Source organism: Lates calcarifer, linkage group LG4, assembly GCF_001640805.2.
Source record: "Lates calcarifer isolate ASB-BC8 linkage group LG4, TLL_Latcal_v3, whole genome shotgun sequence".
Classification (NCBI taxonomy): Eukaryota; Metazoa; Chordata; class Actinopteri; family Centropomidae; genus Lates; species Lates calcarifer.
Genome location: NC_066836.1, coordinates 7,747,489 through 7,769,312, shown reverse-complemented (window position 1 = coordinate 7,769,312; position 21,824 = coordinate 7,747,489). Strand labels below are relative to the sequence as shown.

The window sequence follows — 21,824 nt, the reverse complement described above, 5'->3', positions numbered from 1 at the left end:
CTGCCTTTAAATGAACGTGAAGCATCCTGTCACCCAGGGGGGTGGAAACCAGTTGGTGTGAAAAGTGAGATGCTTTTTATTTTGCCAAACACAAACAGCTTTTATTTATCCAGACAACTTCATGCAGGTAGGAGCTCAGGTAATGTTTATCATAGGGTATGTCTTGTAATTTTACGTCACAAGTGTTTCTTGTAAAGAAAACTGTTCTATCCAGTTTTATAGCCACTACTAACAGATGGTCACGTGAGGATAAAAGTACTGGAGGAGGTACTCATACTTTTTACTTAAGTAGTACCAGTACAACAATGTGATACAACTAAAAGGGTTGAATTTAAAATGTTACAGCTGTTAAAGCTGGAGCTAATTTTAACCAGTTGTAATACTGCTGAGTAGCTCCATCTGTGATTAAATGTAAATAATTATTTGTTGAGTAAGGTAATGAGTGACTAAAACTGACACATATATGTAGTTGACTGAAAAATGCAATGTTTCCTTCCTAAGTATGGAGGAGTAGTATAGTAGAAGTAGTAGTATATAGGGCCATAAAAGTAAAATACACTGTGCACAAGTAACTCAAAATTGTTCTTAAGTTTCATACTTGCGTAAATGTACATAGTTACTTACATTCCTCCACTGGAAAATAATGAAACTAGCTGCTAGGGTATTGCATAACTGTGCAGATCATTGTACTGTAACTTTAATTTGTTTCACTTTGATTCATCTGGAGAGCAGTGGTGGAGGAAGTATTCAGATCTTTTACTTCAAGTCCTTCAAGTACTCAGAGTACTGTAATTTTCTGAGTTCTGTAATTTCATAATGACAGAGTGACTCCATCTGCTGGGGAAGACCATGTGATACAGTCGAAAGCTCCACAACAGCTACTGGCTGTTGTGTTCTAATCCTAGTTGTCCTGATGTTAGCTCATTAAGTAGAATTTAAATTACTTAAATGAGTACATATTAAGTACAGGTTGTATTTCATGATCCAGACAGACTGAGGTGTTGTATCAGTGTAACGGCTGATGTGAAACGTCTCAAACTTGTGTGAATATTGGCAGCAGAGGTGGTTGATCCACAGGGACAAAAAGCAGCAGGATTTATGATAAATGTTAAATGAAACCAACAGTGATAAAATAATGGAAATGTACCCAGCTGTGCAGGGTGTGGAAATGACGCTAACTTTAATAGCACTGCACTATGCAGGTGAAACGAATTACATAATTGGAATTTATGTATTATAATTGTGCATAAATAAGAATTGTTAATTGGCTTGTACTTGTACTCTGTTAGCAGTTTATTAGGTACATCTAGCCATGGCAGTCAAATGCATCAGTGCTGCAACAAATCCAAATCTTCATGAAAGGTTAAAATGATCAGTTCTTATTGAAACTGTTTAAAAGAGGCATTGATTCAGTATTATGATAATGGACAGTACTGTGTTATACTGACAGGTGTCTCTATAATTTTGTCCACCCCATTTATATCAATGAAGGTTGGCTAGAAATAGAAACACCTCCCTGTGTAACACAAAACAATTCAGCAGAAACACAAACTACATTCTCCAAACTGGTCATACAGTCGACTCAACACCGCTTTAAAACAGTTTCAACACAAACTGGACATTAAAGCCTTCATGAAGGTTGGAGTTATTACAGGTCTGTTGTATGAGACTGCACTAGATTCAGCGTGATGTATTTAATAAACTGCTGTGAGAATACAGTCTGTGATCACAGTCGGGGTAGTTTCAGTATTGTCCACTAGGTGGCAGCATTGCACTTCAGCAGGTAAACAATCACAAATTATACCCTTGTGACTGCTCATTACGTCCAAAATATCATGTGATAACTGCTTTTAATTAAATCCCAGTAGTAATTTACCACAGATACAGTTTTTCACTAGCAGTGAAATCATTTTATAGGCTGCATTTTATTCTTTTTTACCTTAAATATTGTTAATTCAAAGTTACTTTTTGTTGTGTTTGATGTCTTTCTTCATATTTACAGAAATAAGATGAAGAAATATCATAAAATTGTTATTACTGGAATGACATGCAAGGATACATCCTGTGGCCAATTTATTAGGGACACCTCTACAACAGCTGCCATATATTCTCCCTTCATCAAACTTAAAATGAACCAATTTTTGTTAAAACTTTCTTTTTAATGTTAATTAAGCTGTATCCTTATTAGTAAGGTTGTAGTTAGTGGTGGTGTACTGGGCTGCATTATATTGAAAGTGCATTTTTAATTTGTTTGTAATGCTAGACAAAACATTAGAAACTCAGTATGAAGCAGTTTACTTCCACACTGCTGCAACCTACAAGCTCAATGATTAACAATTACAGAGAGATTAATACCTCTTTGACAGTGACAGCTCAAAACTGAACATTACTGTTTCTGTAAAGATAAAATCTGTGGATGAGCTGTTGTATTAGATTTCACAGGTGTCCCTAAAACAAGCAGCCACTGAGTGTATGTATGTAAAATGTAAAATACCCTGCCTCAGTATTGTACCTGCCACAACAAATTTGAGGAATCATTGCCAAAAGTTTTTTGATTGTGTGGCATTAAGTGGTTGTGTAAAAAAGGAACTACTACTAAAATATAGTGTATCTGGATTTCTTTTGTACTCTTAAGTATCTAAACCTGTACTTGCTTGTAAACTGAACTTGAATGTGTATATATTACAAACCCCTGCCTTTCCACGCAGCTTCCATCTGTTGGCACACACATCACTCAGTATTCACAGAAGAAACACGTCACCGTCTGGAAAAATAACAGAAGCACTGCCAGAGCCGCTTCATGAATGCACCTTGCTGCATTATTTACAGCACTATTTTATTTGATCTCGATATGATGGGCAGACATCTTAAGCTGAAGACGCCAAAATGCTTCTTCTCCTGGGCATCGCATAGCAAAAAAGACCAAGTGCTGTTGGTTGATCATGAGTCCAAAAAAGATAATTAGTATGATTTTCTGGATTAGAAAAAATAAACATAAGAGACTAACATGTAAAAACATTTTCTATGACCGGAAATACCTCAAGAATGACAACATATCAGCTATGTACAAAAACATCAATAATATATTTATATATATATTTATATATTTTATCTTCTAGACCCACTAAAATATACCAAAGAAGCAGCTATTGGTCAATCTGAGGAACTCGTTCGCCAACGTGTTTTTGAAAACAGTTTAAATATCCTTCAGCTGTAAATGTGAAAACTCAAAAAAGAAAAAAGAAAAAGAAAGAAAGAAAGACAAGTAAATAAATTAAAAAAATATAACCCGACAAAAGTCCTGTGTTTATCCTGTGAGCCGTTTTGGAATACTGCAGAGTGTGAGGAGGTAAGCCACTTCAACCAGCTTCTCCAGTGGATAAGAGTTTGTTCGAGGATGGACCGTCATTGACCATCCAGCACTGAATTCCCAAAGTCTTTTCAATTTCAGTTCGTAATCCACTTGCCTACAAAGATTCAGACACAGTTCTGTGACAACTGATGTACGTTCGTAGGCCACAGACAAAATAGAAGGGCACTTTTTTTTTCTCAAAATGTAGCAACCCGGGGATGAACCCTTTTGTTGAATTAAGAGGGGGTGGCATGGGAGGGGAGAGGGAAACAGTCTGGACTTAGGGAGGAGGGGGGACAGTGGGTTTAGCAGCCTTCTTGTTTGTCAAGAGTTTGTTTCACAGTTGAATCCATCATCCACCCAGTCTAGCACAAACTTGGCAATATATATACAGTATATAAACTACAATCATTAACAAGAGAGACGTGGGAGATTTCATCCTTAAATACAAAAAAGTGTCTTCTGGCGTCCGTGCTTGGACTTACTGTAGTGTGTGTTTGTGGCATCTGAGGAGAAAAATAAGGTCCTGAGATATGCACTGAGGGGCGTCTGAGGAGAGTGTGATAAAAGTGTGATCTATATAAAATGACAACAAAAGACAAAAATATATTTAAATCTATAGCATCGATGCGTTTTGCGCGGGATGTGTATGGTATGTTAGGAGGGGCTGGACCGTGGTAGGGCCAGTATTCGTCCGTTGGTCTTTCCCCCGTTCATGTGTGTGAACGGGATGTGGTGCTCCTCGTAACTGCCCCTCAGGCCCATGGAGGAGGCCTCGTCCCTGTCCAAACACTGCTCCCTCTGGGAGTAGGACGACGGGTCCAGCGGGATGCTCTCCATGTTTTCCATGTCCAGGTCAAAATCCTCGCTCTCGGGTGGCTTGTTCTCCTCACTGTAGAAGAAGGAGACCTCCTGGAAAGTGGGATGCAGGTCCTCACGCAGCATCTCGATGATCTCCTGGAAGGTGGGACGCATCTTGGGGTTGTACTGCCAACACATCTGCATCAGGTTGTGTCTGTGTAAACAAACAGGGGGAGTAAGATTACATTTGTTTGCCAATACAAATTTCTTTCTATCGTAATGTACTTATTTCTTGTTAACACAGTTGTCTGTCCAGTATGGTTACGACTACCTCATTTATTACAACTTCACAATAACAAACCATAAAGCTGGTGATATTCCATATTTTCTTCCAGACAACAAATCCCATAAAAAGACCAAACCCAACAATCTGACAGAGTGATTGACTCCATTGCTGCCCAAAAAAAAACACAAGAATGTGTCGCATCATTACACTGAGTGACACCTGCCTTCACTATGATAAACACAGACACTGCAGTTTATGTTCCGTCAATCCTACATGCACCATCCTGCCCCCATAATAACTCACTACAGCACCAACTGTGTGTTAATCCACATCTAAAAATAGTCCCCTCAAAAAGAACACTTCAGTTTTTAGGTAACATTTGCTAAAAACTACAGTGTCCAGCTGTTTTAGAAAAAACACAAAAAACCTGTTGTAAATGGGGGTTTGGAGTGTTTTCATGGGATTTGTTGATAATAAGAAAAGTACAGAATGCTACCTACCTACTAATGTAATACAATACAATACAAAAGATGCCCATAATGATCAATTTGTATTTAGGTATTCAAATGTTCAAATGTTTATGATGATTCATGAAAACAGAGACATGAAGGAAATCATCATATTTACAAAGCTAGAACCAGAAAATGTTTCACAGTTTTTCTTAAAAATGAGTGAGCTATGTAAAACTAGCTTATGTAAAAGTCACCTGACTTGACTCAAGTTGTCAGAAATAACAAGGATATTACAGCACAACTCTTCTAACGTAATCCTGCTCTTGTACTCACAGTCTGTCGGCGCAGTTGTCTGGTCGGTCCAGGTAGCCTCCGTCCATGACAAACTTGAGGACCTGTTCGTTGGACAGGCCCTGGTACGGCTGCTCGGCCAGCGTGCTGATCTCCCACAGCACAACCCCAAATGACCTGGCAAACAGGCGGAGGAGAGACAACAACAGCGACACGGGGAGAATGAGGACAAGCCAATTAGATACCTGATGAGAGTAGATCTGTCTGTAAACACTTGAGGCGATGAACAGATACACCGGGGGTAGAGGTGGAACTGTGATGCTGGTAAACAGCGCTGGATGAAAAGCAAGGTTCATTGCACACGAGTGCTCTGGTCTCAAATTTTAATATTTGTGATGTGTTTACTGTCACTTATTCTGGTCTGGCTTGCATAAAACGTTAAACCTTTTTTGCAGTTTGGCCTTTTCACATGACAACAGTGTTTTATGGGCCTGAAAATGCAAACATTTGAAACGGGGGTAGCAAAGTGTAATCTTTTGAAAACACCGCCCTTACTGTTGCCGTGTAAACTGGTAGTAGGTGGTTTTTGTGAAAACTGTGACAACACTGCCCCACCTAACAAATGGCTATTACATTTACATCCTAATATCCATGCACAAATAGAAGAACAACAAAAACAGTTGTGTTTGTGCTGCAGACCCATCAAGTTCCTCGGCATGGATACTACTGCGTTTCAATCGTTTTTACAGACCAGCGTGCATGAAGACTGTTTTCACAATGCTGTCATGTGAAACAGAACTTTTTAAAACACAAATGAAAAACTTCTGTTGCTTGTAAAAACTGCTGTTTTATGTCTATGTTTGAGTCTGCGACATAAAACCTGATTTCTTAACATTTAATTTCAGGGCTGCAGGACGCTCATTAACTTACTTTTGAGATAATACCTGACACCTACTATCTATGTACAGCACCTAACAAAAACCTTAAGTCAGAGGTGTCACTGACCAGCAGTCTGAATGCGCAGTGAAGACTCCGTCCTTCAGAGACTCAGGTGCCATCCACCTGACGGGCAGAAGGCCCTTCCCACCTTTTCTGTAGTAGTCAGTCTCGTAGATGTCTCTTGTCATACCAAAGTCTGGGAGGAAAAGATTAGATTTATTAACCACATTACTTACAATCAGACCTATTCTACACGTGTGTCTGTTAAGCTCAGTAAAAACGTACCTCCTATTTTGACGGTAAGGTCGTGAGCCACCATGCAGTTCCTGGCAGCCAGGTCCCTGTGGACAAACTTCTTGGCGTTAAGGTAAGCCATGCCGTCTGCAATCTCAGCAGCCATCTGGATCATCTCCTTCAGAGTGGGAGGTGGACGCCCAGGGTTGTTCTGAGGGGTACAAGAACGATTTAAAATTTATCTGCTAACATATAGAATCACATGATTTTTCTTAGATCCCACAGCATAAAGACAAATATTTAGCTATAAATAATACCAGAAGCTGATTATCTTGAAGCTGATTGACTTGAAAAGCTTAGTAACAGCAGTTTTCTCAGTCAGTTTGGTCGACTGGTGTTCAGCCTGAGGCTCCTGTTGTTTTTAGTTGACTTTAGTGCTGACTGCTCAAGTCCCCTGTCAACATCCAGCAGCTCAGCCCTGCTCCTGCCCCAGTCCAAGTGCCATCTGTATTTACACACTCTGATAGGTGACACTTAACTAGAACATCACCTCGTACATACTGTACTGTGGAAATGAAGGGGGTAAATGTATAGGTGTAGTAGGTTTCAGTGATGGTGATAACACTACACAAACAGAAACAGACAGCCTCATATCTAATAAAATCACATTCTGTAGATGTGGTTTTACTTTAATTTCATCCACCACATCAGCTCATTATTTACAGAATCTAAAGAAGGTTTATGAGGCTCTAGTAGTTGGGGAAGCTTTAAGGATTGTTTTAGTTGTCAAGTGGTCTTTTGGGGGTTGTAGTGGTCCTTTACAAGGTGCCAGTAGTCTTTAGGGGATTTTAGGGGTCGTCTAGGTGGTTAAACACATATGGGAGATTTTGCAGTGATGTGTTAGATAGTGTTCCCCACCACCATTAGCAAAACACCAAATGAGTGTCCTTCAGAAGAACGTTGTTCATCCCTCACCCCTCACATGAAGAATTTATGACGAGGATCACTGAGGATGTTTTTGAGACTCATGGTGGGACATCACATTCACATTCAACACTTCAGATTCGCTTTGTGATACGGGGGCCGAGTGTTGTCTTCTCATTACCTCAGCGTCAGGTCGCAGAGAGCGCAGGTAGCTCTTCAGGTCTCCGTGGGTCATCAGCTCCATCACCACCAGAGTGGGCTGGCCCTTAGACACAACACCCAGCAGCCGCACCTGGGAGACAAAGATGACAGGGTTTTCAATCTCATTTGAAGGAGCGCGAGGTGAAGCAGCCATCCTGATGTGGTCCAATCATTTACACCCTATCTAGCAGGGTCATTAATCAAAACATGTCCAAAAGGCGTTGTCTCTCCTCACCACATGGTGGCAGCTGAACGCCTTCATGACCGAGGCCTCGTTCAGGAACTCGATCCTCTCCCTCAGGCTGGCCGACTCGTTCACAGTCTTCACCGCGACGTGTGTTTCTGACTCGCCCTTGATGATGTCCTTGGCGATGCCCTCGTAGACCATGCCGAAAGAGCCCTGACCCAGCTCCCTCAAAATATTGATCTTCTCCCTGGGCACCTCCCACTCGTCCTCCTCGTACACTGCAAACACATTTCCAGGAATATGTCACAGCTCATGAGGACCAACTTAATTTACATGCACACAAGAAAAGCAGGGTAATGGGAGAAACCAGGTTAAGGTAAGAAATTGGATGATCTGAACAGTCAGCAGCCCCATTTCCAGATTCTGGGTATGTTCTTTTGGCTTTGGAGCATCTGAACTGACTGAACCAGTGAAGACAAAGGAGAGCAAAGTTTTTCCTTTCTGCACAGTATGTTCATTTGTGGAAATCAATCAGACTTCATATTGTACACATGCACAAATTATGTACCAAATTAGGTCTTTTCAAGTGAAATCTATCCGTCTCAACAGGGTTTCTCTGAATAGCTTGACCTTTTAAAAGGTAACTGCATTTTTCTGGGAATAATCTGATTCCTTAAGTGCACATAAAGACTTTAAAAGCAGACACTTAAGTGTGATAACATGGAATTTTTCACAATTACCAATTACCAGTGTTAAAATGTAATAAAATCACTCATGACAAAACATAAATCTTTGCATTTGATCTCATTTGAACGTTGTAACCATGACAGTAGAAACAGCAGTTTGTATTTTCTAAGATCAAGGCATATGGAACTAAAATGATGAAGAACTAGACTCACTCTTACAAACTAATTACCTTAAGACGTCCTCCAGACATATAAAAAATACTCTTTAACTGCCTTTTAACTATGCTTTAATTAAAAACATATGTCTCAAATGGTTTTCCACAAAAAAGTAAATTAGCAACTTAACAAATCAAAAATTACTTTTTCCTTCCTTAAAGTTTTATGTTTATGGATACATTTTACATTTTTCATGCATATTTCACCTGCTATCTTCTGAATTAAAGTACCAAGGTTGTACTGGTTTAGCATTTAGAAATAGCTGGAAGTGTACCAACTGATCACTCTCTATTTTACCTGTAATTACCAAATTCTATGGTTCTTTCCAGGAAAAGAGATTAATTTAGAGTTTATGGACCTTTAAAATAAAGTTACTGCTGTCTCCTCCTTCACTGAGAGGTTCATTCTATGTGTGTGTGTGTGTGTGTGTGTGTGTGTGTGTGTGTGTGTGTGTGTGCAGTGAACCTTTGGATTTTATACATCGCTGTTTGAAAACAGAAAATTGAGTGCAGGGGGACTTTAAACTGAGGCTGGATTTATACTGAGGTTTGGTAACAGTTGTGCTAAGACTTAGGTTTTGATTGTAGTTCAGCATATTGGCACCAATGCAGCATATCAGACCTGCAGTGTACATGATCAGGCTGTACTGAACTTTATAATGCTCCCCACTGAGTTTATATTCTTTAATTCACATTCACAAGGTGCCATAATTGCTTAAATCAAAACTATAAATCCAGCTTAAGTTAAAAAACCATCACAGCTTTAAGACCTTTGCTTACCGTCATTAGCACTGAGATACTCTGGGTTTGAAGAAGCGTAGATGGGGCCACTTGGTCCTTGAGTTTGACTACGAGGAAAAAAAATAAATAAATAAATAAAAAAAAAAAAATATATATATATATATATATATATACAATGCTGGCAGAAAATGGGATAATAAGAAAATGGCATTGAACAGGATGCAATAATTGCGTACTTCTTCTTGAACATGACGAATCCCGCCACGGCCACAAACAGCAGCAGGACAAAGCAGATGACAGGGCCAATGACGATCTTCACAACATAGAGAGGATCGCCTGTGTTCAACACATCCGCCCAGACAATGAGTCACGTTTCAGGAGAAGAACAAAAACAAGCTCAGCAAGGATCAATATGCTGCTGCGTGAACATAATCTGCCTCGAGCAACATCGGTAGCATCTCTTCGTCGTGTGATAATGGTAAAGAGGACTGAGTCATTCAAGGCGACTGCATGTTTTGCGTGTCAATGTTCTGCTTTTACAAACCTTTCCATTCATTACTGAGGATGGAGCGTTAATTAAATTCCTTTTTCATAATGTTTTTTTCTGCATTTTCTGAATATATTTCTAAATCTCGGAATAGCAGGAGAATAACTTATAATAGATTAAGCTGCACTTCTGCGTCACCTTATATGAATTAGAGACTATTTCTAAACTGATAAATGGATTTAGTTTTGTCTGGGTCTGTATATCATATTAATACCTGTGGAGCATTGTTGACCCCCTGAGACTTCATATGTGGGCTATTCATACTTGTATAAGGCCGACATACGGTGCTGTAAGATGCCGGGGGAGTTACGTACCACAATGTTTGATTTTCGGTTTATTAATTTCACAGGGGACGGGTCGCGTAAATGGCAAGACCGCAGAGAATGAAAATTATCAAATTAATTTCCTACTTCACTAAGTCTTGGCTCGGTTTGTCTTCATGGCAGATGGGGACTTACTTGGGTCCTGGACGTAGAAGTATGTGGGCTCGGTCCAGGATCCGTTCCCAGCCAGCGATGTGGCCCGGATCCTCACCGTGTAGTTCCCAGGATGCATCACTTTCAGCTTGCAGCCGCGGGTCTCTCTGAACATGTTCCTCGACACGCAGTAGTGCAGCTCCTGTGGGAGAGAGAAAACATCGAGGCTCAGGCGGTGGACGGAAACAACATTGCATGACAAACAGCTGCCTCATCATTTCCCAGTTTTAAATATCATGTTTAAAATAACATTTTGACCCATTTTATAGGAAACTGTTCCTTCTCCCATGTTTTAACCGTTTCCACTGTGGAAACATCTGAGTTGTTTTTTTTTTGATTGTTTTCCACAGCAAATAACAGTCTGCAGCGTCAGACAGAAGTTTTGTCAACCTGTCTCCATGGTGACTAAAACATGGTGTGACGCCAAAATGACTTCTCCATTTAGGTTATCAAGCAAATGACATTACTGAGAGCAAAAGATCAAATTTCAAAATACAAGCCGAGTAATAAGTATGGGCTCTCTTATTTGTCTGTGCTGCGTGTCCAGTTTTAAGATGGATACATTAAATTTGATTCTTGGTTAAATTGTGTTTCATTATGACCCGAGCTATTGTGTTTAATGAAGAAGGGAAATATGAAAAGTACTTTCTGAGTAACAGTGAGTTTATGTGCAGCGGTGAACTTTGAATGAACCCATATACTCAGTGACCCAACAACTCATGTACACCAGAGAAATCAAGGCATGACAGATGTGTTTGCAGATGTGTGTGTGGTGTGTTTCTTCACCTCAGAGTCTCCCAGTCTCTTGTAGTTGACCTCGTACAGGATGATCATGCCGTTAGGGGCGACAGGTTCCTGCCATGTGATGTGCACTGTGTTTTCTGTCACTTCGTAAAGGATGGGACCCACAATGTCATCTGCTTTGTCTGCGGAGAACAAAGACACATATTTTCATGACTCATACAATAATACTAAATCAAAAAATAATAATAAAGCTATCACTGTCTCTTTACCTTCAGGCATTGTGCGGGCGCTGACGTATGCAGCCATGCTGCAGCGGGACGGGTCGGTCGGGTGGTTGCAGGCATGGATCTCGATCTGGTAGCTGGTGAAGTGCCGCAGGCTGGAGATGACGGTGGACTCCTTGGCGTGGACGGTGACCACAGTCTTGGTGCTTTCAAAGGTTTCCTCGTCCTCGTCGTCGGGGCTGTGCGTGCCCTCGGGTGGGCTGGGTGTGGTGGTGTGGAAGGGGTGTGTTCGGTTGGCGATGCCCATCACGGATCGTCGCTGTCTCGAGCGTCTAGACAAGACAAGGCAAGTTTAAAGTGCTTTACATAATGCATACAGCATTAAATAAAACAGCACAAGACATTTAGAGGACAGAGGAAGATTTTAAAAGAAAAAGGATGAAAAAGCATTTTTCTTTTCTGTTTTAGCTAAATCCCACGTCCTCCTGTAACTTAAATAATGGAAGAATTAAGCTAAATTACTTGAACTGATCCTAATGACAGTACTTTGTGTGATGCCAAATACCAAACACAAGATGATGCATGAAAACCTTAATTTGTTGTGTGGGAAGTTAAACTGAAAACAATGTTGAACTGGATTGAGTTTGACAACATGAGGACAAACTAGAATTACGGCCTTGCGGTTGTATGCCTCCGCTAACCAGTCAAGTTGCAAGAAATATGGTCACAATCTTCCCTTGTGTCCAAGTGAACAACTGTCCCAAACTTGAAGAAATTCCCTCAAGGCGTTCCTGAGATATCACGACTACAAGAATGTGAAGGACAGACGGACAACTCAAAATAATAACCCCTAAAAAAGGCAGAAAAAAGAAAATCTAAAACCATTTGTGGCTTCACTCAAATCTTAAAAAACACTTTTCTTGAGGACAATGCTTGTGAACAACAACACTACAGTGTAATTCTTAGACTTAGACAAGACTTTATTGATCCCTTTGGGATGACTCCCTCAGGGAAATTAAGTAAAGGTCCATGCTGCGGTCGGTTGTCTTACTTGATCTCAAAGACTTCGTTGTGTAGGTAATTCTCAAAGGTTTTGCGGTACTCCGAGTCCTCTTTCTCCTTCTTGAGCTCCTTGTCGGTTTTGGGACAGGCGCAGCATCGTGTCCCCTGGCCCTGCTCCTCTGTCTGGTTCCACTTCTGCTCCTCGTCACTGTCCACCTGAGTGGGCACCCGCGATGGCAGCTTCATTCCTGGTGGAGTGGAGTCAGACACAGCAACCAGAGGGGGAAGAAGAAGAAGAAAAAAAAACAATCAATCAGAGAGAATGGGATGACAGCCGATGAGTGTCTTATGCAGAAATATCCATGTAAACACTCTCCCCCACACACACACAGCTGAGGGGCATGTCTGTCATAGTCATCTCTAAGTCCTCACCCTCTCACCGCTGGAGACAGATTACTAGTGACATGACCTCCCTGCAGACTCCCATCTCTCTGGATGTGTGGGAGTTACAGGACTTCAAAAGAGGAAAGTTTGGGCTGGGTTGCGTGCTTACATGTAAGTGCAGTGATGGCAGGGCATGGACACAGGTCAGGGTGTGAAATAATTAAACTAAGAAAACTATCTGAACTTTGCCTGAACCTGAGCCATAGTGATGGGATGTTTAGGCTGCATAATGCCAACTGAACATAAGATTCCTGCACCTTTGCTACACCTGATTTTCTCACTTAGTGGGTACAGAACAGCACAACAATGGCTCTGTTCACATGCAGATCACTTGAAATGCACTCAAAGCTAAAACAACCACTACAGATCATGTCTTGTTTTTCTATTGCACTTTTCAGTGTAAAATCTCATCCTGCAGAGACACTGTGAACACTGAGCCTCAGAAATTTTGCTGCTGTCATGTGGAAATGTTTGACTCCAGTTGTGGTGATTACAATATTTTCATGTAATTACATGCCACTCTGTGGTTTGAGAGGATTCATACAAGGCCTCTACAGCTAATGAAAATGAAAAAAAATACTGTCATCTAGTTAAAAGCAGAGCCTCATCCAAGATACCTCTAAAAGTGAGACTAAGTCAGACTCAAGTTATTGTATATGCACATTAAATACGCTTGGTTTCAAATATGTTAATATGCTTTTCAGTTGTTTTGTTTTTGTTTGTTGTGGTGGATGTTGTGAAGACTGTGTGCAGTCATAACAGAGCTTAGTTCCTTATTTACTTATTTTATTATACTTATTTTATTTACTTAATTTACTCACTTTCTTTCTCTCTCTCTCTCTCTCTCTCTCTCTCTCGCTCTCAGACACAGTCGCAGACACACAAAACCACAGAAACAGAGGCAGACACAAGAACAGCACGACCACAAACAATGCAGCTCACCCTTCTGACAGTAGTCAAACTTGTAGAGCTCGCTGGCTTCGGGCTGGCGCTGGCAGAAGACCAGGTAGTGAGTGATGTTGCCATTGGGGTCATTGGGAGGTTTCCACTTGAGGATGATCTGGGATGAAGAGTTGGACGAGGAGATAGGGTCGAGCGGGACCGAGGGTTCTGGAGAGACAGCACAGAAATACAGAGGAAATGTTTAATAAGGATTAACTTTTACTGTCTGGTAGATATGAATCATAGACCTGAGAAATCATATATAAATTAAATAAATAGCTTTATTTGCCCTCAAAACACAGTAAGTTGTGTATCAATGAAACAAAAACACAAAACACATCTTATAAATACAAAGTAGAAATGAGGAAAAACTGAAGATCCTTTATTACATATTACAAATGTAGGTCTTGAAAAGGTATAAATTCTCCTGTCATGTGAACCCATTCAGGATCTAAGTTTACATGAATTTAATGTCAGTGGAAGAACTTAAAGTGACCTGAAAAAATGGTTTTCTATAGGTAAAATAAATAAACTCTTTTTTTTTAACCATAAGCTGTTAAGAATATTATACGTAATTCTACTGATCATGATACTGAAGATAAATGAATGAATCTCTCTTCTCTCATTATGATTTTAACAAAGAAAACAACTATTACGCTTGTAAAAATGTAGTAAATGCTGAAAAGATCCAATTTAATCTGAGTGTAGCTCATTAAGTTGAATAAATCTTAATAGTATAAATAGGGCAAATAAAGTATTATGAAACACAGTGTATATAGTTTTTCATTACATTAACGAGTGACTTTGAGAAATCTTGTGAACTGATTTTTCACTGAAAAATATCTGACACATTGGTGTCACAATTAGCAGATGCTCTACAGATTAATCACTGGGACTATAGCAAAGAAGAAAAGCAGTTTCAGTCTAACTTGGATTTCATGCTAGACTTCCTGGCAGGGTGTTGCTCTGTGACCAGCAGCTGCCTGCTCTGGGTATTCCCCGTCTGTTTTTCTGTTTGGTAATTACACTTCTTCATGATTATGTTTGCCTCATAATCAAATCAATCACTGCTGTCACTCTCGCTGCATAGGCTGTAATTTGCACATTTGTGGAAGGTACTTTCAAAAAATTACAGATACCTAATTCATTCGTGGTTTCTTAGTTTAGTTCCTTTTTGTGTTTAGCTGCGGTTTAGATTTTTAGTTTCAGTTCTAGTTTTCCGTAGTTTTGGCATGAGTGGTGTTTTGTATATTTCCAATTTTTGTTGCGAAAACATAAAATTCAAATTATTTATGTTAATTTTTTAAACATGCCTTCATTTAAACCTTTACATTGTCGAAAGTTGTGACTTTATACAGTTATTTTGTCTTTTTACTCTTATTTTAGATTAACAATTAAAATAATTAATTTAGAAAAACTCCTTATCTTATTTTTAGAAACTTGATTTTTAGGTGTATAGTTTTAGTTCAGATTTATACTTTCAAAATAAGGTGTTATGTAACATCTCGTTTTGGTTCTAGTTTACTGTAATATCCTTGACAAATGACATGCATCCTGTTCAGTGTGACTGAAAGGTTACTTGTATTTTCAAGTTGCAAAACAAAGTACGATGTGACATTTATTTTTCTGTTCTTAATTCAATCCTGCTTACTAAAGACAGATTTACAGCACTAACACATGAGGCATTATAAACCCGAGTCACTGTGTGATTTGCAAAAGCAGGCTTGGAAAGTGGCACCAGCCACAAGTTGTATTATAAAATCTAAATGTGTTTTTGATCTCCAATTTGCATCAACTGTAGCCGTCTGATAAGAAAGCAGAAAAAGAGGTTACCAGCTACATGTGGCTTCAGCACTGACTGGCATCGCCTCTTATCTGATGGCTGACGAGTCGCTTTTTGGGTCGACATATGAATCAGGTTTTCGAGTGGGAGGCGAAATAGGAGACACTTCCCGTCTTAAAAGTGTCCTGGCCTGAAATGGGGCAACATCTCTGTGAAGACGGTGATAAAAATATCACTGAACAAAGGTTTACACATGTTGACATTTGTACATTACGGGAAGGGAGTGTGAGGAAGGAGTGGACGCACAGGGATGTCAGACCGAACCCTAAGGAGACGCAGAAACCTGAGCCTCGTTGTCACGGTGGTGTGATTATGTTGTCCCTGTTTCATGACGGTGCAACACACTGGTCTGACCACATTGTCAGACTAAGTTTCACCAGGAAACAGCTTATTGGTAATGACAGCTTTGCCCCTCAGATGAGGTATGCTGGTCTGACGTGACACGGACCGGGTAGAAAACAACCCTCCCCCGGCTGAATGACTGAGCGACGCGTCTCTGCTGGAAGCCTGTTTCATATGAGTGAGGGTTGTCATGTTTGATGTTGTTTATCAGGAAGGAAATGCATGTTGTGTAAAAGGAAGCCAGTTAGACGGGGCCATCATGACTACGATGAACCCAAACTGCACACAACATGCTCTGTGGGAGGCGGAATACAATTAGGTTCTTCTGGGAGGAAGAGATTTATGATCGCTGCGTGACCGACTCATGCAGACACCTTGCACGAGGTAGCGCCCTGTAGGTCGGCGGCACCCTGGGTGGATCGTGCCATCTGTCTTCCTCTTCCCTGTACTTGTGCCAAGGACATTTTGGCAGCAGCCAGACTGACACACACGCGGCACTGAATCCACCAGTCAATGATAGTAACACCACGGGAAGTTGAGCTTAAAAATAACTGAGTGAACTGTAGGACAATCTGAGGAGAACTTGATTAAATGTAAGATTTTTAACCCCATGTATAACTCTATCTGTTTCACGATCATACTGTCCAAGTATGAGGGGCCACTTTTAATTAATTTAATATATTAAGGTGTCCTGGAGAGCAAGAAAGAAAACATTACATCATATATTTAAAGCTATGGAATTTCTACTGTGTTTTACAAACCAGAACATTTGTGATGTACGTCACTGAGAAGGCAACAACGCCTCCAGGGCGACATCATCATGTTCATGTGCTGTTTGGCAACAAAGTGCAAAGTGTATTGTAGATCTGCAACAATGGAAAAATGTGGCTGTGGCTGTTTACATAATGACTTTTAAACATTAGTGACAGAAAGAGAGGAGAGGAGAGGAGATGTGTGTGTTGACTCCACTCTCAGCCATAACACCCATCTCTGTGTAGGTATATAGAGACATTTACGTACGTTCAAAGCTCACTAATGGAAAAGTTATATGATTCTGAATATGTGTATGCAACTCAAATGCTGCTGGAAAATGTCAGATATTCTGAATCAGACTGTCACTGTAGGGTTGGAGGAACCAGCGCTCATCAGACTGGAGCCAGTGTTGCTGCCAACAAGGGTATCTGTTGCTTTAGACTCTTAATTTTGCAAGAAACGACTGCAGGGCGGCACGTTCACAGCAAGAAGGTTCTGGGTTCGAGCCCCAGTTCACCCAAGGCTTTTCTGTGCAGAGTTTGCTCTCCCTGTGCCTGCGTGGGTTCTCTCCGGGTACTCCGGCTTCTTCCCACCGTCCAAAGACAGGTTAACTGGTGACCCTAAAATGCCTCTAGGTGTGAATGTGAGTGTGAATGGTTGTTTGTCTCTATATGTGTTGGCCCTGCGATGGACTGGTGATCTGTCTTGGGTGCACCCCTCCTCTTGCCAAATGTCAGCTGGGATAGGCCTCCTTAACGGATGAGTCGTATAGATAATGGATGGAAGAAACCACTGCATGATGATAAAATAAGTTACCACCACAGTTCTGAAAAGTTAAATTGTGGCTTCTGGGAAATATACGCTAAATATCTTTGTTAATTTTTGTGTGTTTTTTGTTGATGTTGTTGTCGATGTTCCATACTATATTTTATGTACAGATCTGATGGTAATATGTTGTTGCTTTGGCACCTGAACTCCTGCATCAATGCTGTTTTTGCATCATGGACCACAATGGAAATCAGTCTTGGACTTTATTGTGCTATGTGTTTGCCATAATGCAAACAAGCTGCTTCATTTAATCCCTTGAAAGTACCTGAAACTTTAAGTTTAGGAACCTGCCCTCACAACAAGGGAGGATACAATGTATTAATATTTAAGACTTAAACTACAACAAGTGTGTATTTTTTGAACTGAGGATTCAATGAACAACACAGGAATCAGTCTTACTGGTGGCATTGGTGCGAACATAGATGATCTCGCTCTTGGCTCCGTGGACCTGGTGCTCGTCTGAGGCAGAGAGCTGGGTTTTCACCATTATGGCATATTGTGTCCAGGGCTTCAGCGGCAGTATGAGATGACCCGGTTCAAACTGCTCTTTGTCCCCCTCCGTGGCTCGACGCGGAGGGTCCACATCGGCGATCACCCAGCTGTTGGAGCCGCAGGCGTCCTGTCCATCAAACTCGGTTACGTTCTGAAAAGGCCTGTGTGGGGGGGGGTAAGAACAAAAGCAGCATCCAAATAAAAAATGTATTATGTGTAGGTCTAAATTGTATTTCATTTGAGAAAGGATATTGGATTTCAGTTTGATGTTTTCCTGCAATTTATCATTGTATTTATTGGAGCAGTCAGTAGAAGAGAAGAGCTGCATAAACATTACTGAGGCCAAAGAGACTAAACATGATGCTGGTTCAGAGAGAGAGAGGATGTTCTAGGATATTTTCTGATGATTTTTGTTATTGTGTGTGGGGCTGTTAGGTTTGAGCAAATGAGAACTAACAAATTATTTATTCAAATGAATTCAACAACCCACATAACCTAATTATAAAATACACTGCAGAAATGAAGAGGTGACTTCATATTTGCTTTTGTAGTGATGTTACTGCAGGCAGCCGTTTTAAAAAGACAGAAAACAGCCTGATCTTTATGCATGATTTTTCCATCTGTGGAAAAAATCCAAAATACTTCCTCACATTACTTCACTATCGGCTCAGAGTCGTCATTATCCAATCAGCACCGTTCACCGGTTTCCTCACATTTTCTCTCCAGCTTGGCAACTTAACAGAGAGAACGAATGCCTGGTTCATGCAACAGATGAGAGTGATAGTGCATTTTTATAAGCGCTGACAGATCATTACAGATCAAAGTTATTTTTAGCCCACAATCAAATGAGAGTTTCATTTAGGAGGTGACAGACCTGCTGCTCTGAGATGTAAAGTCATCACAATGACTCATATTAATCATGCTGACTATAAAACACAGTCATATACAAGAAATTCAATGCTGTTCTGCACATTGTGCCAACTAAGTTCTAGTGTAAAAGGAGGATGCACCAATTTTACACATCAAAGTATATTTCCTGGTCTTGGGGAGCACTACTGCATGAGTGAAGAAACTATGTATAAGATATCTCTGACCAAACTGTGCCAGGTTTTCAAAAAATGCTCTGCTGCATTGAATTCAACACTTCATCATGAGGCTGTGAGACAGTGCTTCAGTGCAATGCTTAACCTGTGGAGCACTCTTTCTACCCTTAGCTCGCAATAACCAGAATGCTAGGTCATTAGCTCAGAAACTGCTAAATGGAAATGAAACCCAAACAGGTTGAGAAAAAGCAGTGGGAAGTAATCTTTGAAAAATACCCATCCTGTAAGAGAGGAGAACCACAGGGGGAACAGGGCACCGGACACAAGCTAAGCTGAACTAACTGAGCAGGTGGAGTGTGTGAGGTTTCTCTGAGGGACCAGCAATCAACACAAAAAGTTGGGCATAGGTTGTATGAACTGATGAATCAGCACAAACAACAAATTTGATGTTCGCTCGTAAATCTATGTGATCAGTTACGAGACACATTGTTTTCAGATGTTAAAATGTTTTACATGAATCGCTACTCACCAGATTTAACAGCAACATGTTTCTATCCAGCCTTTTCTTATCTATTAAGTGTTTAAGCAGCTGAAAACAATATTAGTCTGGCAGAGATCCAGGTCTGATTGTGGCTGAGCGATGACTGGAGGGGAAAAAAAAAAAAAAAAAATCAACTTACGCTTCTTTGTAAAGCACCATGAATCCCAGCAGGTCTCTGAAGTCTGGAGGCCAGAAGGCTTCCCACTTGACCATTATTTTATCACTCATGGTTCGGATCTGGGTGAACTTCAACACACGGTTCTCGCCTGAGAAGAGAGACATCCATCAATTAAAAGCAATAAACAGGAGATAAAATTTAAAGTGAGGTAGGTAATCATGTAAGTTTTTAAAACGCTGTGATACGGAGGTATTAGTGAAGAAACATCTGCTTTCGTTGATTTAGTCTGAAAATGACCCAATGTCCTGGAGCACCCGCCTACTCATTTACTTTAAGTAGATTAGGTTTAGATAAGAGACTGTTAGCCACCTTCCTAATTTAAAAATGAAAACAAGATTTAATGTGCCTCAGTCTTCAGCTGACAACCCAAATATATTTCTTCGACTTTATGTGCACATGTGAAAATCTGTCTTTGCCTTCAGCATGGCTGGACAGAGTTACGTAACTGTAGTACAAAACACTGTAACAGTTCATGGGCTGGAGCTGAGTGGTATGGCTGAGGTAAGGATTCAATGGCACAATAGCATTTAGGATAAAAGTCTTCCTGCACACTGGGACTAGAGAGGGATCAAAGTCATCAACCAGGAGTCAGTGAATAGCTCGAGAGAGATCAAGGGGGCCCATTCACATCCGACACCAGAGACTATCCTTGGGTTATAATCTTGCCCCTAAATACAGTACGACCACCTGGTATCGACTATTCATACTCAGGCCATGTGATGACAAATGAGGCAGCTCCACTCATTCACGCAGACCGAGAGATGCAAGTAAGAGTACAGGAAAAGGCTAGTAAGTGGGCCTTGTCACAGGCAAAGAATGAATTTCCATACACAAGACTTCCTGTATACATTTGACATTTAGGGAACTTCATGAAGGAAAACTGGCAGGCAAACATGCAGCAAGAAATGTCCTTTTCTTGCATTTGCAAGATTCATAATATCATGGTGGTGTCGGCCACAACATACAGATAATGACAAATTATAGTTACAATTATAGTTACAAGCCCTGAAATTAAATATCGGCCCCATGTCCTATATCACCATGTCTCCATGTTTAATGGTTGTAAGTGAGTTTGCTCTGTTGGTTGTTCCTACTACACTGTGTCAGTAAAAGGTCTGCAGGGAGACGTCTGCAAACACAAAAGTACAGGAAATGACCATCATAACAATAAGCATGACTATGTTAGCATCTGTACCAGGGCCTGATTCTGTGTGTGTGTGTGTGTTTATTTCCTGTTGCCCTAGCAACCTCCGCAAACAATCAATGTCCTCCAGAGTTTGAGAGTTCTCACATGAGGCCTGGTCTCCGTTGGTCTTGGAGGCGATGTCGTTCTTCACCAGCCGCTCCTTGGTTCCTGTCACTTCCTCCATCTTGCGGATCTCGGACATGCAAAGTTTGGAGTTGTAGTGGAAAAACATGCGCCCCTGCAGGATGGTGAGCTTGTGTTTGGACCAGTCCCAGAGCTGCCGCAGGTTCTGGTTGTCCAGGGCGTAAAAGGAGTAATTCCTAGGAAAAAGAACGAAGATTGCATGAACATATTTTTCATGATACACAGGAAGATTCTTGAGTGACATGAGTAGAAAAGTATTTCAGTACAGTCACTCTACAATTTGCATCATGTGCCTATCCTCTGCTATTTCTACTGTAAGCGTAGCCCATTGTGCTACAACCGTCTTCCACCCTCGTCTGAATGAAGCCTCATATATGATTTGGGAAAGTCTAACCAAAAACAGCTACCACAGTAAGACGATCTGAAAAGGTCAGTCCTTCCGCTTTTAACTCATAATTACAGGAGGAGGCTCTGAAATGGCGAGGATGAGATGGGCTCAGAAGACGGGAGTCTCACCCGATTTCCTGCTCCTCTCCACGAATAACACGAAGCTTGCGGAAAAACGAGAGGGACACGAGGGCGTAGGAACGTCGCACTGTCAGGTAGCCAGTGATCTCCTCCAGCTGGCCCAGGCTGGCCTCCAGTTCAGCTGCTATGTTGTCTACAGAAAAAGAAAAAGATACAAGCCCTCTGAATCTGCAGCATGCCTGGTATATAAACTCCCACACAGCTGGCAAACAAACTGTCCTCTACTATTTCTGTTTTCAGTTTTAGGTTCATCTTTAT

General features: G+C 40.9%; 1 protein-coding gene across 1 annotated transcript in view; it reads right to left on the bottom strand.

Annotated features, from left to right (window-relative positions):
* Positions 1–2,797: 2,797 nt before the first annotated feature.
* Positions 2,798–21,824, bottom strand: part of insra (insulin receptor a) — a 53,053-nt gene continuing 34,026 nt past the window's right edge. Inside the window, exons 5-21 of the mRNA XM_018677846.2 lie at positions 21,555–21,699; positions 21,000–21,214; positions 19,670–19,796; positions 17,854–18,107; positions 13,689–13,856; positions 12,352–12,550; positions 11,346–11,632; positions 11,119–11,258; positions 10,315–10,474; positions 9,546–9,645; positions 9,349–9,416; positions 7,716–7,945; positions 7,461–7,571; positions 6,407–6,566; positions 6,188–6,317; positions 5,225–5,359; positions 2,798–4,367 (exon numbers count right to left, since the gene is read on the bottom strand). Of these exons, the coding sequence (XP_018533362.1) occupies positions 4,010–4,367; positions 5,225–5,359; positions 6,188–6,317; positions 6,407–6,566; positions 7,461–7,571; positions 7,716–7,945; positions 9,349–9,416; positions 9,546–9,645; positions 10,315–10,474; positions 11,119–11,258; positions 11,346–11,632; positions 12,352–12,550; positions 13,689–13,856; positions 17,854–18,107; positions 19,670–19,796; positions 21,000–21,214; positions 21,555–21,699 (2,987 nt within the window). The 3' untranslated portion in view covers positions 2,798–4,009. The remainder of the gene's footprint in view (positions 4,368–5,224; positions 5,360–6,187; positions 6,318–6,406; positions 6,567–7,460; positions 7,572–7,715; positions 7,946–9,348; positions 9,417–9,545; positions 9,646–10,314; positions 10,475–11,118; positions 11,259–11,345; positions 11,633–12,351; positions 12,551–13,688; positions 13,857–17,853; positions 18,108–19,669; positions 19,797–20,999; positions 21,215–21,554; positions 21,700–21,824) is intronic.